Below are 16,557 nucleotides of genomic sequence, written 5' to 3' on the forward strand. Positions count from 1 at the left end.
CAGTATGTCCTAACACCTTCCCAGGCTCCCCCACTATAGTAGCCTTCATAGTTTAAGATCATTGTTCCTCTACATGTCCCTCTTCTCTTCTGCTTAAACAACATGGGATCAGATCTACACCCGTCTGAGTGAATGCCTGGTACTTAGCACTTTATAGCCACAGAATGAGTTCCCTGGCCATGGTTATCAAAGGTCAAGGTACCTTGTAGGGTCAAGCAAAATCCTTAGAACATATCCAGTAGAGCAAGGGTAAACTCTCTGGGTGTGTCATAGAGTACACATGCAAGAGGGGTCTCTCCAGCAACATAACTGCCTATCAGCATGATTGTCACCTGTCTTTCAGATAGGTTTTCATGGAGCCCAGGCTGGGCCCCAAACCTGCAATATAAGAGGATGATCATGACCTTCTGTCCTTTTGCCTTCACCTCTCAGGCACTGTAGACTGAACCCAGGTCTTGTGCATTTTATACGAGCACTCTACTCACTGAGCTACATCACCAGCCCTCACCAGCGTCTTAAAACTGGACATTAAAGGATTACAGGACCAGTACATTCAGGGAAAATTCCATTGCAATAGTTTTGCCTATGTCTGACAATGGCATCCCTTTGTAGATGTCAGAATACTGGCTAGAATGACAGTCTCATTGGATGCCTTCATGGCTCACTGATCAAACAGACCCCATGAGTGTTATGAGTAGATCATTGTCAACTAGAGAAATGTCTCTAGTGATGCAATGCTTAAAGAGCAAGTCCTGCCTGATCTCTCCTCTCCTCTCCTCTCCTCTCCTCTCCTCTCCTCTCCTCTCCTCTCCTCTCCTCTCCTCTCCTTTTCTTTTCAAAAACTTGAATAATTTGGAGATGGAAGTGTAAGAAAAACTGTGCTAATGTATAAGTCAGCAATACTAAAATAAAGTGAAGGGACGAGACCACACTGAGGCTCCTCATTTATGGAATGTTTTTAATAGTTAGTTGGAGGACATAGTAGTAATTAGATTTTGTTGGCTTCACTTTTCATCAAAGACAACTGAAGGTCAGACTTCACATCCCAGGTAGTAGAGCCAGGAGCAGATGGTGAGCCAGGTGTATACACAGTAGGACCGATTCCAGAGTCAGCACCTCTTTACTATCCCATGAGCTCCTGGCAAAGGCACTTCAGGTCCTACACAGCATGCCATCTGCATCTGTAGTGACATGAGGATGGTTCATGCAATAACACTAGTCTTGGTCTACACCATTTCCTTCTGTTATGAGAAATATTTAAAAATGCAATTCATGCTACTCTGGCAGGCCCCAGTTGGCTAGCCAGCCGGGCACTGGTGGGCATGGCTGTCCTATTCTCATTTCATAGAGACTCTGACTCAGAGCTCCGAAATCTCTCTACCCAGCTCACTAAGTTTCCACAGGCTGGTCACTACCACGCCAACCCCACACTTCAAAATTCCCACAGACTTTTGGGGTACACTTCTTGCAAACCCATGCTTTGCCGCCGTACCTTTCTCTCTGGAACCCAGTTGAGCTGCCATGTGAAGGAAAACACCATATAAATTTAGTTCAGAATCAATGGTAACTCAATCGCTGGGTGCAACAGCTAGAATTCTAATCTTGTAAGCCATAATAAATCTAATTCCTTCAGTGGCAAATCCTAGTGGATTCACTAGCTAAACTGGGGGCCACCTGTAGCTACATCTTGTCATCCCTTTGTCTCTGTCCAAAAGCCTGTATCTCTCTCCTGTCTCTTCTCTTCCTCTCTCTGACCTGGAAGTCCTGCCTACTTGCCCAGCGATTGGTTTCTTTATTCATTAGAAGGGTCACATGAAGTCCTGAGTACATGATGATTCACTCCTCATCCCAGGTAGCCCCTATTGGAGAAGCTGAACTAGCATCAAAATACAAACAGCACCAGGGTTATCCACAACATTCTTCAATGAGAACAGCCAAGCCACACTGCATCTGGGGACCAGAAAAGAGAAGATACCGTTGCTGCCACCATCCATCATGACGCAACATCTCATGGGTGGCACCAGCATTCAGATGCTACAGGCGTCTGTCTCCACAGATGGTACTACAAGGCTGGGGAGTGTAAGTCATGCTCCCCGGGGTAGGTCCCGGCGCTTGGCTTCTCTTTTGTTCCCATCTGAGTATTCACCTGACCACGAGCCCATGCTATAGGCAGAGACTTTTGGTAGTTAACCATGAATGTCAAGCTGTCTGGACTGAGGACTGCCTAAGAGACTATTAAGGCACACCTCTTGCTGTATCTGTGAGTGGATTTTCAGAGAGAATTAACTAAAGGGGGAAGACCCTCATGAGTGCAGACTGGGAGTCTGGATGAAATAAAAAGAGAAGGAAGAGGAATACCGCTAGCACAGGCATTCTGTCTGTCTGCTTCTTGTCCTCCATGATAGGAGCTGCTTTGCTTGGCCATGTTCTTCAGACCCTGATGGGATGGAACCCCTGCAACCATGAACCAGTACAAATCTTTCCTTCCCTAAGTAGGTTTTCTCAGATATTTGTCACAGTGATGAAGTCTGACCAACATAAGCTGTAGTACCACAGATGGTACTACAAGGCTGGGAAGTGTAAGTCATGCTCCCCGGGGTTCCCATTTCTGCCCTCCCCCATCCCCAGCAAGGGATGCTGGAGAATGAGTGATAATACACCAAGAAAGGGGCTCAAGGCATGGAAACTTCTGTCCGGAGCTCATAGCCCACAACATGATGGGTAGGAACACATTGACAGATGTGTTCCAAATTCACCCTAGAGGCTTAGTATGTTTTTGAAATGGTCTTTCTTCATAGTGACTGTCCCTTGTCCTTTGTAACATACCTAAGAATAGAGTATGAATACAGCCACGTCTTCTTGTCTCTTCTGGGTCTGTGGAGCAGAAGGCCCATGAGAATAGTGGCCTGGAACAGCTTGTCAGGAGAATTGCCATCACTGAGCCTTGAGGCTCATGCAAATTCCTGGTTGCTGACTAACAAGTACCTTCAGGCAGAGACTGTCCCCTATGCAGGTGGCAGGTATCTGTGTCCATCTGCCAGGTCACTTGCACTTAGAGTCTCTCCTGGGTTCTCTCTTAGGTATGTGACATTTGACAATGTTTATGTGACTGAAATTCATGTTTTCCACGATCAAGGGTTAAAATATAATGTTTCCTACTGAGATCTGCCCCTTTTAGGTATAAATATAGCTAAAGAAGTATTATTTTTGCATAAATAATAGGAAGATTGTCTAAAAATTAAGGTTGTAAAACTGACAATTTTCTGTGGTGTTTTTTTGGAGTGGGCTCCCTTGCTGGAGGAGTTGTTTCTTTGTTCCCGTCCATTGCTTTGCTCCTTTATGCCAAGACTAAAAATTAACTCACTTGTTTGGAATTACCACTTGGGCCCTAGCTAACCAAAGAATAGGAGAGAGACCTTCAACAGAGGAAGGACAAAGCAATTATTATACAAACAAAACCAAGCAGGGCCTGTTGCCTCCCAAGGCCAGGGAAATCAGCAAGCGTGGGACAGTGCACTGAAAACAGGCCTGGAGTCTCTAGATTGTTCCTGACACTGCTATTGTGTGACCTTGGACAAGCATTCTTCTGATAGGCATTCACAAAGTGAAGATATTTATAAAATTTATTTATGGTCTAAAGATACTGTTACCTATATTACTTTCTTTCCTGTATAACAGGTGCTCTGCTAGGCTTTCTGTAACTCCAGGAAGGCAACACAGTGGTTGTGCTGGTTGATTTTTGTCAACTTGTACAGTCATCTGGGAAGAGGGAACCTCAGTGAGGAATTAGCTTCATCAGGGTGGCCTGTGAGTGTGTCTGTGAGGGCATTTTCTTAATTGTCAATTAATATAGGAGGGTCCAGCCCATTGTGGGTGGTGTCATTCCCAGGCAGGTGAGCCTGGACTATATAAAGAAATAGCTGAGCAGTTCAGAAGAAGCAAGCCAATAACTAGCATTCTTCCATAGAGTTGGCTTCAGTTCCAGCCTTGACTTCCCTGATGATGTCTGTTACTTGGAAGTGTAAACTGAAATAACCCCTTTCTTCCCTAAGTTAGTGTTTTATATCAGCAACACAGAAACACACTAAGGCAAGTGGTTAGGAAGTTGGTTCCTTTCGTTTGTCATGTGGATCCCAGGTATGGAACTCAGGTTGTGCAGTGAGAGACATCTCAGAGGTTGTATATCACGGTGAGGGACATAGACTTTATGGTTAATGTCATCACTGTGTATCCATGGTGTGTAACTTTACCTCTCTGAACCTCTAATTCCTCATAAAGGTTGATAGTACAATCACGACCTTGGGTGTTATTGGGTTCCACCACTCCATTCTCATGCACTGAATTCATAGTTGTTGGCAATTATAGCCAGAATTTGTAGTTGTTGTTTACTGAAATGAGCAGTTCAAAAGCTATGGCCATGTAGAGCTGCTCAGAGCATTTCCTTGTGACACCATATGGCCATATATGGCACGTGGAGGTCATGAGGACTCTGCTAGCAGTAAAAGGTTTCTAAATGTAATAAGAATGAATTAAAAATGGAAACTTGTCATCAGTGCAAGCTATTGCTGGCAGTGCTCGCCTATGCCGCATTGTTTACTGCAGCCTTAGTTCATCTTCAGTAACTGTAGAGTTATATGAATACTCCAGAATTGTGTAGACCATTGCTACCTGCCTGGCTGTGTGTCAAAGAAAGCAACTTTCAAGCACGAGGATGGCTAGAGTGACTTCAGTAAGGGCTAAGGGGGTGACTCCGAGCTCCTGCTCACCAATTCTGGGCTATTCTAGGCAGCATGCCTCAGAATATACTGGTAAAAGCATCTCAGAATGCTGATCTCTAAGTCCCAGTTTCAGAGGTTTACAGGAAGGTCTGCAATCTGATTTTTAAATGAGCTGTCCCAGTGTTTGGATGTTTGGTTGGGGAACCTCTGGTGTAGGCTCTCAGTTTCAGAGACAAATGCCACCCCCTGGAGTGCTTCGCATACCCCACCTCAACCCACAAAATCAGAGTCTGGGGGTGGGCCCCGGCAAAGTGATTTTTAAAAGTATCTTCATCTGAATTCAGTGTGCTCTCCCAGTTGAGCACACTGTAGGGTAGACCAGTGGTTCTCAATCTTCCTAATGCTGTGACCCTTTAATACAGTTCTTGTTGTAGTGACCCCCCAACCATAAAACTATTTTGTTGTTACTTCATGACTGTAATTTTGCTACTGTTGTGGATTGTAATGTAAATATCTGTGTTTTCTAATGGTCTTAGGCGATCCCTGTGAAAGCGGTCATGCCCCGCAGGTTGAGAACTGCTGGTGTAGGACTATGTTTGTTTGATTGGGTGAGCTATTGTAACAAATGACCTGTGTGGGAGGAACATTCTCAGAAGCCTCGATATGAGGGCATGGGGTTAGGGGTGACAGAAGGAGGCAAGGCAGGCAGCAGAGGAACATGGAGTAGATGTCAGTCCAGTGTGGCTCACTGTGGAGATGAGAAAGGAGTGACTCAAACTTGATAGCCACGAGTCTGCATGGTGCCAGTCTGCATAGGGGTGAACATAGTTATGCAATTGGCCTGTGACAGTAGGGGGGCAGTGCACAGAGAAGGGACCATGCTGAGAAGGAGGGAACTTGTGGAGTAGGAGTGACAAGAGAAAGCAAGAGGCACTTACCTATGTTAGCCTGAGGTATGGCAAGGGCAGGCAAGGCTGAGATACATGAACCTGGAGCCAGATGAGAAGCATCAAGCTACAGAGAGGCTGGGAGGTGGATGGCCTGGAGCTCTTTCACCTGAAGCCCATATAGAGTAGGGAAGAGGGCCAGGTTCTAGCTGTAGCTGTTACTCAGGTGGTAGCATCTGGGTTCCTTAAGACCTTAACCAAGAACTGAGTACTGCTGCACGTGACATCCCCGATAACACTGGCTTGAATGTTTTATATTTATCATACAAAAGTGCATATTAAAAAGATTGAAAAGCAAAGACATAGACGGGGGGGGGAATATGTTAAAACACAAAGTAGATAAAATATGTGTGTTTAAAATGTGGGAAGAACTTTCAAACTCTGTAGTAAGAAAACAACCCGGGTACATAACAGGCAAAGGGAAGGAGTACTCAGAGAAGGCACCATCAGTGAAGCATGTGTTGCCATGGGATACCATGAACACCTATTAGAACATCTGCATGTGCTGGCCAAGCCCAGTGCAGGCAAGGTTATGGAGCCACGTGACATTTGTGCATTATTAGGGAGTGCCAAATGGAAGACAATCTCAGGGCTCCTCCTAAGTTAAATATGTTCTCTGTTTAGCAATGGTCCCCTAGATGGCTCACGTGAGGTCTAAGCTCACATCCACACAAAATCTGTGTGAGGATGTTCATAGCAGCTTTCCTCAGAATCTCAGTATTCTGTAGCAGCCAGGATGTCTTTATAGGTGAGTAGAATACAGGGGGACCATATGATGAATATTTAGAGATAAGTTGTTAGGATAGAAGAGACGGTGGGACAAATCCATCTCATCAAGTTTGAAAAAGCCATGTGCCATGTGACGTAAACTGTATGCTATTCTGAGAAAGCTAAGACTGTGAAGCCAGGAGGAAGATCATTGTAGTCGGTTGTGGCTGAGGTAATCCCAGCTCTTTGGAGGTTGAGGCAGGAGGATCACTGTGAGTTTGAGACTGACTAGCCCAGGCTATATAATAAAACTCTATCTCAAAAATTGAAAAGTTAGTGACCATCAGGGTTTGGGGGAAGGTGGGTAGGAGGAAATGAAGGGTTAAACATGAATGGGTGTTTTAGGGTCAGCGGCTCTGTTGTGAGAAGCTTGGATACAGAAGTAACAGCAAACGACAAACTGACTTCATGGTTGGCTCAGCTGTTGTAACAAATGTGACCACACCTGCGTGAGGTGTTAGTGATGGAGCTCTCTGGAGTGAGAGTTATCAAGGAACAAGGAGCTGGCTCTGCATTCAGCACATTTCATTTTTTGATGAGGCAATCATCTGTGACGTGGAACCCATCAATTGCCAGGCAGATTTGGCTGGCTGGGTGAGTGTTCCCTTCCTCCTTCACTATCCAACATGTGCTCTTCCCAAAGCTACATGTTAGTTGAAGACAACGACATCCCCAATGGAGAGCTGTTTGTTCCTAAGCTGAGGATGTGCAAGTATCTTCACTGACTTTCTAGAACTTTCAAAGAAGATTTCTTGGTAAACCTCCAAGAACTCTAAGAAAACCGGCAAGTAGGCAGGGTCACAGAGTGAATCCGCCATGCCCATAGGGTCATAGGCTGCTTTTCCTTTTCTACTCTGTCCTCCTTAGGGTTTGACTTTCATCCTTCATGCTTCACATCTTACAGTCTGCCTGCTCTGTTTAACCACATCAGCACACTCAGACATGTGCTGGTTGGAGGACAGTTTCCTTGTTTGCAAGCAAGGATATCTCTACATCTGTCAATTGAAACAATGCTATTCTTTCTTTCTTTCTTTCTTTCTTTCTTTCTTTTTTTTGTACAAGAGTCTGATGCTCGGGTTGGAGAGATGGCTTAATGGTTAAGAGTACTGCCTGCTCTTCCAGAGGTCCTGTGTTCAATTCCCAGCAACCACATGGTGGCTTACAACCATCTGTAATGGGATCCAATGCCTCTTCTGGTGTGTCTGAAGACAGCTACATTGTACTCATATACATTAAATAAATAATTCTTTTTTTTAAAAAAGAGTCCTGTCCCCTTGGGGAGTGGGTGGTAAAACAGCGACAGCATCCTTCAGATGAGGATTCCATTGCTGGGCCCAGAGTTCATTATCTCATCAGAATCTGAGACACCAGAGTGGGAGGGACCAGGGATGTGCAAGCTTCCTCTGTGGACACAGGCTCACAGTGGCTAGGACTCAGGCTCATGTCACACTACACATCATGGGCTCACTCACCTGACCTCCCTTTATCTCTGTGAATACTGGTGATGGCCCGTGGCTCTTGTTTCAGATGAGTTAGGCGGAGAGAAATCTTGGTGCTGGCTAATTTTTTTCTCCATTTAAAGATCTTTCCACAAACTCCATGAGCAACATGCACTCCTTGCTTGGTGGTGAGAGCTGTGTTGGGGAGGCTGCCCACCTCCACTGTAGGCCAGAATCTTTGTGTAAGGAGAAAGGATGTGTGGGTATCAGGTCTGTAGACAGCAGTGTCTGTCTCAGGACGTGGGATCAGAGTCTAAAAAATAAATGGTAAAGATACTAGGCAAGATAAGAGGGGGAGGGGGGCTAGCAAGAAGAAGTTCAGGGTACCCTGGGAAAGAGTAAGCAGAAGGGAGGAGTGGCTGACCAGAGTAGCAGCAGAATTTCCTGAGAGATAGGCTTCTGTCCCTTGAGGATACCCGAGTGTAGATGGCAGGGGCTGTGAAATGTGAGGGGCCTTTTGCCACACATAGAAACCCAGCTGAAATGGATCATGGTCTGAAATATGACAGCTCAAACTATGAAAGAGGAAACAGGATCTAGTCTCTGTGACCCCCTGTGAGGTAACAGTTTGTAGAGATACTGAAAATACAGGTGATAAGACAAATTAAAAAGCTTCTTCCTTAAAAATATACTTGATAGGCATTGTGGAATGGGAAAATTTATAAATCACATATCTGATAACAGATCTCCAGAACATATCCAGAATATGTAAAGAGCTCTTGCAACTCAATAACAAATAATTTCAAAAGAGGGAAGAGGTTTGAATAGGTATGTATCCCATCAAGATGGATAAATAACAAATAGACACATGACCAAGAAGCATGTGAAAATCTGCTCAACATTGTAAGTCTATGGAGAAATCCAAGTCAAAACTACAATGAGGTCCTACTGTACACCTACTGGCATGGCTAGAATCACAGTGACAGATGGTGGCATGTGTTGAGGGGGAAGTAGTGAAACTGGACACCCGATGCACTGCTGGCAGGAATGTAAAGTGGTCCAGCCTCTTTGGAAAAACAGCCTGATGGTTTCTTAAAATATTAAACATTAAATTACCACACAGCCCAGCAATTCTACTTCTGGATATATCTACTGGAGGGGCAGCATTTGCCTGTGCAAAAATCTGTACACAGATGCTCTCTGAGCTACTATTGGTAATAGCCTCAAAGAGGACGAGTCCCAAATGCCCATTAGTGGAGGAATGCTCAAAGCAAGTGGTGTGTGCATGCCATAGGACAGCACCAGCATAAGAAGAAAGAAGTGTGATGTCACAGAGTGGGTGTGCAATGTCAGCTATAGGCTTTCATGTATGAACACTTGGTCTCCAGTTGGTGGCTCTGTTTTTGGAAGCCATGGAAGTTTTGGGAAGTGGGGGACAGCTAGCTGGGGAACTGGGTTGCTGTGGGGTGGGCTTTTATACCCCAGTCTTAACTTCTAGCCCAATCTTTCTGTTTCCTGGTCTGCAAAGCTGTGAGCAGGCAGCCTCATGCTCCTGCTGCCTCTGCTGCCACCAGCTCCTTCCACCAGCGTGCCTGTGTCTGGTCAGATAAAATTTTCCTGCCGTAAATTTCCAGGGATGGTCCTTGTTCTAAGTCTTGTCAGGTACTGGGTAACAGAACACATATGGATACATATCCCATTCTAGATGAGCCTCAAGAACATGTGACTAAGTTAAAAACAAACAAACAAACAAACAAACAAACAAACAAACAAACACACAGGTGACAATGCACAGTTCCCACTACAGGAAGTGTCAGAAGTGCAAGTCTATACAGAGAGGGTCTTAGGGGGTTTATTGCTGTGATGAAACACTGGGATGCAGAGGCCATGGAAGAGTGCTGCTTACTGGCTTGCTCCTGATGGCTTGTCCAAACTGTTTGCTTTAAGACGCCAGGACCACTAGCCCAGGGATGGGAACACCCACAATGGGCGGGGCTTATCATCAATTACTAATTAAGAAAATGCTCTACAGTTGGATCTTATGGAGGCATTTTCTCAATTGAGATTCTCTCCTTTCAGATAACTCTAACTTGTGCCAAATTAACATAAAAATATCCAGCACAGAAAGGGTGCATTTGTAGTCCTGGAACTGGATGTGGGAATGAGGAGTGACCATAGATAGGCATGGGGTTTCTCTTGGGGTATTTTGGAGGTAGTGACAAAATTAAAAAGTTAGATGGTGGAGATTAGTTATCCCCTCTATAATTGGACCCCAGAATTATTAAATTATATACTTGCAAGAGGTATACTTCATTAATGCTTAAAAATAAACATGCCAGTGCATGATCACAGAAGGGCCATTGGCACTGGCCACTGATTCACGGAGAAGGAACAGCTTTTTCAATGAGAGAAGAGTGAGGAGGGATGCAGGGCCTGGCAGTGGCTTCCCTAGCAGGGTCCGGGATTTGCAAAGGTGGTGGTGGGTCTATTCTGCTTAAGCACACAGGCTTGGTGCTTTGACCACAGGGCACGCACCATGAAGCACCCTACAAACAAGTCTGGGCACTTCTCATGCCTCGAGGTAAAGTGGGTGATGTGTCCATCCTCAGAGCTCAATATACCCAGGGCCACACCCAGGAGAGATACACATCAGTGCCCATGTTAAATCCATTGCGTTTTAATTGAAGCAGAGAGAGCAATAGTGATGCACTGTAATGGTAGACTCTTGACAGGTTCGTAATGTGGGAGCTAGAAAAGAGGAAGAGGAAGGACATGACGGGAGGAAGGAGAAAAGGCAGACCAGAGGGAGCCAGAGTGCAGGCAGGCATTAAAGCAGAACTGGAAAGAGAAGAGGAAGGACCAACCAGGGACCAGGGATGGCAAGCATGCCACCTCACATCAGCAAGCTTCAGCCATGTGCCAGTCAGTGCCAGGAGCGACCTCTGCACATGACCTGAATTGCCTGTCTTCACACTGTCACTAGAAGGTCAACATCAGTATCCCACTTTACATAGGAGGGAACTGGGCTCGGGAGGTTAAGGGATTTGTGGGGATCATCCAGCAGATTTTAGCATCTGCTTTTAGCTTTCCATACTCTACTAGTGGAGACCCTGGAGATGAATGCAGTGGCCGTTGGATCTCTAGCTTGAACTTTGAGCTTATGAGAAACTCAGACTTAGCCAGCTTTATATTCTTTGGTCATCAGACAACTCACTCGAATCTTCCTTCTTCTGCCTGAGTTAGGGTGCCCGGTGGGTCTCACAGAACTAGAAGCTTGCAAGGGGCTGTTCTCCCTGGAGACCTGTGAAGGGCCTATTCCTGCTTCTAAGAGTGTTTAAATACCTCCTCCTACCCTTGACTGAAATAGTAGTTTAAATTTGCTTATGTGTCTGGAGGACAGTGTGGGGTGTCATTTCTACTGTTGGCCACAAAAATGTGACAAAGCTCGTGGCTCCATGCCTCTCACAGTTTGACAAAGAAAGTCCCTGCTCTTACCATGTCAAGGCCTTCCTGTGTTCTTCTTGTGAAGATGTTCTCTTGAGAGCCGGGAATGTAAACATGGGGTTTTGAGAGCTTCAATGACCCAGATGAGAGTTCTTTCCCCAAGGCCATAAGCATTACAAGGGAAGCTTGTGCTTTCTGAGAGGCCAGAGACTTGCTGGAAGCTTAGGGTTCTGACCCTCACATCCCCGACACTTGGGCATTAATTGGATATTTCCTTTTGATTCCTGTGTCTGTTCTGGATGGTTCCCTGTTGTCACTAGGGGAGGGATGGCCTTGGGTGTGTCATGCGGATGGAAATGCTGTGGGATTTGGAAGCTGGTGATGGTTCCCTGGCATCAGCCGCACTGATAAGAATGGAAGCCCATTGTCCCTGGCCCTCAATCTCCACACACTGCCTTTGCCCCTGGGTCCCAGTGCTGTGAATTCCCATCTGACTCAGCAGCTGGGAAGTAGGTGTGGCAGCTGGGCAGTGTTTCATCATGCAGGTGGTGGAGAGCAAGGACCCCTCACAGGCTCCTGGGGGCTGTGACAACCTTCTATCCATTCAATGCTGGAATATGGAAACCCTGTAAAGTTACACAAAAGTCTGTGCTAGGATGCTCCAGAGGAGCACAACAGTTGGGTCTCATCTCTCTTCAGTCTGTTTATCATCTATAAACCATTTGCTGCTGTATGCTAGTGTTATTAGCTGGGCTGAGTGGATAGAGCGAGGGACTTCCTTATGGTGTTTACATATACTCAGTTATGCCCTTTGATATATCCTGTATCCCTCCTTACTCTCCTGTATCCCTCCTTCATTCTCATCCAGAATTCCTTTAGTTTGCCATTCATAGCTACATTGCTTTTGTGAACAGTGCAGCTATGAGCCTAGGTGTGTGGATCTCTCTGACATTCTGACTTGGATTCTTTGGGGCACATTCCTCTAAGTGCTACTGCTGGATATATGGACATTCTGTTTGTGGTGTTTTGAGCTTTCACACTGGCTGTGCTCACATTTCCATCAGTACCCAGTGAGGCTTCCCTAACTTGCATCCTCACCAGAAGAGAGGGTCATTTTTACTACACTGGCTTGTGTAGCCTTGGGAGTGGTGAGTCTCTGATTGGTAGTGAGCGGTGGGCTGGCCATTTAGGTAAGGATGCATGTTGGAGACGTGAGTGTAAAGGCTGTAGGTCAGGCCTGCTGCTTTCGGCTGCCTATGGGAATTCCGTGTTACTCCCTTAATGCAGCAGACAGTGGTCCATGTCCTAGAGCTTGTTCAGTACTAGAAACTCTGTGCAATAAGGAAATAAAAGAGAGAATACCTGCCTGTGAGGCAGCTAGAGTGAGGGAGCAGTGTGCAGGACCTGGGTCACATTGGTTAGGCTGAGTCTATGCTCACTTACACCCTGTGAGACTTAAGTGATGTACTTTAACTTTTCCCAGCCTCTCATATCTAGCACAGGGATAGAGTGCTGTCAATCTTGGGAATTTTGTGAAGACATAATTTGTGTAAAGTGCTCAGAGCTTTATCTGGAACATTCTATGTGTCTATGCATCCCCCACACATTAAGAACTAACAGAACTTTTTTCTTATAGCATTTAAAATATTAAGTGTGTATGTGTGTGTTTGCATGCACACACATATGCACATGTGCACATGCACGGACATGCCACAGCGTGGATGTGGAGGTCAAGGACAACTTGTAAGAGTTGGTTCCCTCCTTCTACCATGTGGGGTGGACCTGGGTATCAAACTCAGGACTTCAGACTTGGCATCACATACCTCTATCTTCTGTGCCATCTTGCTGGCCTGTAACTGTTGTCTTCTTAACCTAAGCTGACATACTATCCCATTTTTTGGGAAAAGATACCAGGGACTCAGTTTCTTCTGAAAGATGAAGTCATAACATTAAAGAAAAGAATGTCTGGACAAATGGATCAACAGTTAAGAGAACTTACTGCTCTTACAGAGGACCAGGGTTTGGTTCTTAGCTCTCACATGGCAGCCTACGACTACCTGTAACTCCACTTCCAGAGGATCTGACACCCTCTTCTGGCCTTGGGAGAGTTTTAAACTTATGTACTATACTTAAACTCATGTAGGTGTATACACATGTAAAATAAAAAATTAAAAGAGCATATTTATCGGAAAACTAAGAAAGGTTATTTTTTTTGTTTGTTTTTGTTTTGTGTAGCCCTGACAATAATGGACAATAATGAACTGTAAGCTACCCCAAATTAAATGTTTTCCTTTCTAAGAGTTTCCATGGTCATAGAGCCTCTTTACAGCAATAGAAACCCTAACTAGCACATCCTAAGAACCAGTTTAGACAGTCCAATACTGCACCACATGTGTGCGATCCTCAAGTTCAAAGATGCACACAATCACAGATTCTGCTACAACTCAGGCCCTGGCAGAAATGATGGGGATGGGTAAGATTTAGCCATAGAAAGGCTTGCCATGTTCCCTGTTGCTGGGGTTATTTGCTCTCTCCATTTGCCTCCAACTGCAGGCTTCCTGGCATCCCATAGTCTCAAGGCCCTTGTTAGCCACATTGAGCCAGAATCCATGGTATCTCCCATTGCACATTTTCTGCAAAGTTGATCTTTGCATCCTAGGTCCTACCTAGCACAGGCCTAGTAAGAGTAGAGCCAGGGATAGCCAGGTCCTTCCTCCTGGAAACTGAGGCAAGGAAGATTTGAGATAAGTTGGGGAGTGTACATTGCTACCAGGGTAAAATAATAGCCTCCAACTATCCTTGGTGGATTTCATATTCCTGTAAGAATTCAAGGGAGAAGCCATGACAGCCTTGAATTGATACCAACAGCCCAGTTCTTCCAGATGGTAGCATGCATCCCTCTTTCCTATATATGTAAAAAAAAAGAATTTAAAATAGCCATGGGAATGAGCAAGCAGATTTCACTTCACAGGCTCAGATTTTAAAATCTTCCTGAATGGTCCATCAAGATACATAGGTTCTAGAAAAGCTCAGAGTCGGTGGGTTTGGCAATAAAACATACATGCTAATCCAGAAAAGGCAAAGGTTTCCCTTTTTGTTTCCTTGAAGCTGTGTGATGTGTTATTTCAGGATATATTTTTATTTAGATTAGAACCCTGCTTACTGGGCATCTCTTTTAGGTGGGTGTGTAGACAGACAAACCATTGGGTGCCTGCTAACACTTCTGTTTTGTTTCCTGTCTCTCTCAGGCGGGGCAAGAAGAATAGCATTATTCTGAGGACACAGCTGTCTGTGAGGGTCCATGCCTGCATTGGTGAGTGGTGTCGGAAGCAGGCACGCTTGCTGTCTGCCCTCAGTGAGCATGTGTGACAGGAAATGACATAGTTAGAAACTGAAATTGTCATTACAAGTTATGTGCTTGGGGTAGTCCTCATAGGTTTCTGGAATTTGGGGGGAATCACTTGTAGCAATCAGTTTTGAAGCACTGTTTCTTTCTGGCTTTCTTGGATGGTGACCAGAGCCTGAGACAAGACAGCTTGAGTTCACTAATGGAGATCTTTCTACTCATGAGGCTCTTTCTGGATTGCCACCAGTGAGGGTCTCTATTCAGCAGAAGCTATTCTTCATATGGCTCTTTGAAGGTTACTTTTGGGGGAAGTGGAGCCCGAGACCCCAGGTATGGTCAGGTGATTGGAAGGGAATCATGGGTCAGTGGAGAGTGGAGATGCATCGTGCAGACTGAAATGACATGTCAGTTTCCTTTCATGGTGCCATAATAAAGTACCTGACAAGCAATTTTGGGGTGTAAAGGTTATTTTGGCTTACGGTTTGAGGGACTACAGTTCTTATTGGAAAGGAAGACATACCAGCATGAGTGCGAGGCAGCTGTCTGTCACACTGCATCCATAGTCAGGAAGCAGAGGGCGATGTGCTGGTGCTCAGCTGGCTTTCTCCTTTTTATTGAGTCCTGGACCCCAGGCTGCAGGATTATGTCACCCCTACTCAGGGTAGGTCTTCTCTGGAACAGCTTCACAAACACATATACCCAGATTTACATTTCACAGGAGATTCCAAGGCAAGTCAATATGACAGTGAAGATTGGCTGTGACAGGCTAAGTAAACAAAGGCACTTGTGGTTTTCAAATGGCTTTTCTGTGGTCACTGTGGGGCCACTGGGCCATTTCCTGCAGTCATGGGTTTACTGGGAAGAAATAGGTTCTATATGTGAAGTGGATAGCCTCATGTGAATGGTAGATTCTTTCTAGTACTGAGCCAAGGGGAAGCAAGAAGTTAAAAATCATAAAAAAGAAAGAACACAAAGTTCACTCTACTCGTGAATATATACTTAACTTTTTAAAAATTTATTGCTTGCTGAGGTTTTCAGGCCTCCCTCCAATCAGGGGAAGATTAGTCATGCTTCTGATGCTGGTTTGCCCCAGGATCAAAGGATTCGTAGATGGAATGGAAGGGAAGCTTTCCGGTCCCTTCACATCCCTGATGGATGCAGGTGGGAAGCTGGTTACTGAGGGGGATTCATATCATTTTACTTTGGTTCAAAATGCTGGCAAGTGCCAGCTTTTGTATTGCTCTAAAGCAGAAATGGTTGTGTGGATGACTCAAAACCCTCAGGGACTTAAGGATATTGTAGGGTGGGCTGTAATATCTTTTGAAACCTGCAAAGGTCTCTGGAACCTGTAGGTAACATTGTCTAATCAGCAGCTGTAGTCACTGAGTGTGTGCATACATGGATACTATGTTACATCAAATCACTTGTTCCACATGTATGAAGTGTGTCCACCTAAAGAAAAATCCTGTGACGAATCACTTCATTAAACTTCTCCCAGCTCCCATCTCAAACCAAGAACAAGCCCAAGCACACAGCAGGTGCACAATACCACTGCAGTCCAACACTGGAATGTAGCTGACCCCCACAGGAGGCTTGGGACGTAAATGTGAACTGACTTTTCCTGGGGACAGGAAGGCAATGGAAAGTTGACTTTTATTACAGTGATCTGGCTTCATATCTGAAAGTACTAAATCCTTTTAGAAAATGTGTGGGCAAGGATACAGCTCAGTTGGTAATGTGGCTCTCTAGCATCCAAAAAGACCCTGGGATAGATGTCCACCATCATAAAACCAAGTGGGGCTATGCAGCACTTGGGAGGTGGAGGCAAGGGATCAGAGTCATTGTCATTTTTGGATACTTAGAAAGTCTAAGGCCAGCATGAAATAAGCAAGATC

The 16,557-nt window shown here is 45.2% G+C and overlaps 1 protein-coding gene across 1 annotated transcript in view; it reads left to right on the forward strand.

Annotated features, from left to right (window-relative positions):
- Fhod3 (formin homology 2 domain containing 3) overlaps positions 1-16,557 on the forward strand; it is a 416,588-nt gene that overhangs the window by 42,832 nt on the left and 357,199 nt on the right. The window contains exon 3 of the mRNA XM_028774845.1: positions 14,565-14,629. Coding sequence (XP_028630678.1) covers positions 14,565-14,629 — 65 coding nt within the window. The remainder of the gene's footprint in view (positions 1-14,564; positions 14,630-16,557) is intronic.

This window comes from Grammomys surdaster, unplaced genomic scaffold (genome assembly GCF_004785775.1).
Source record: "Grammomys surdaster isolate TR1022 unplaced genomic scaffold, NIH_TR_1.0 243, whole genome shotgun sequence".
NCBI lineage: Eukaryota > Metazoa > Chordata > Mammalia > Rodentia > Muridae > Grammomys > Grammomys surdaster.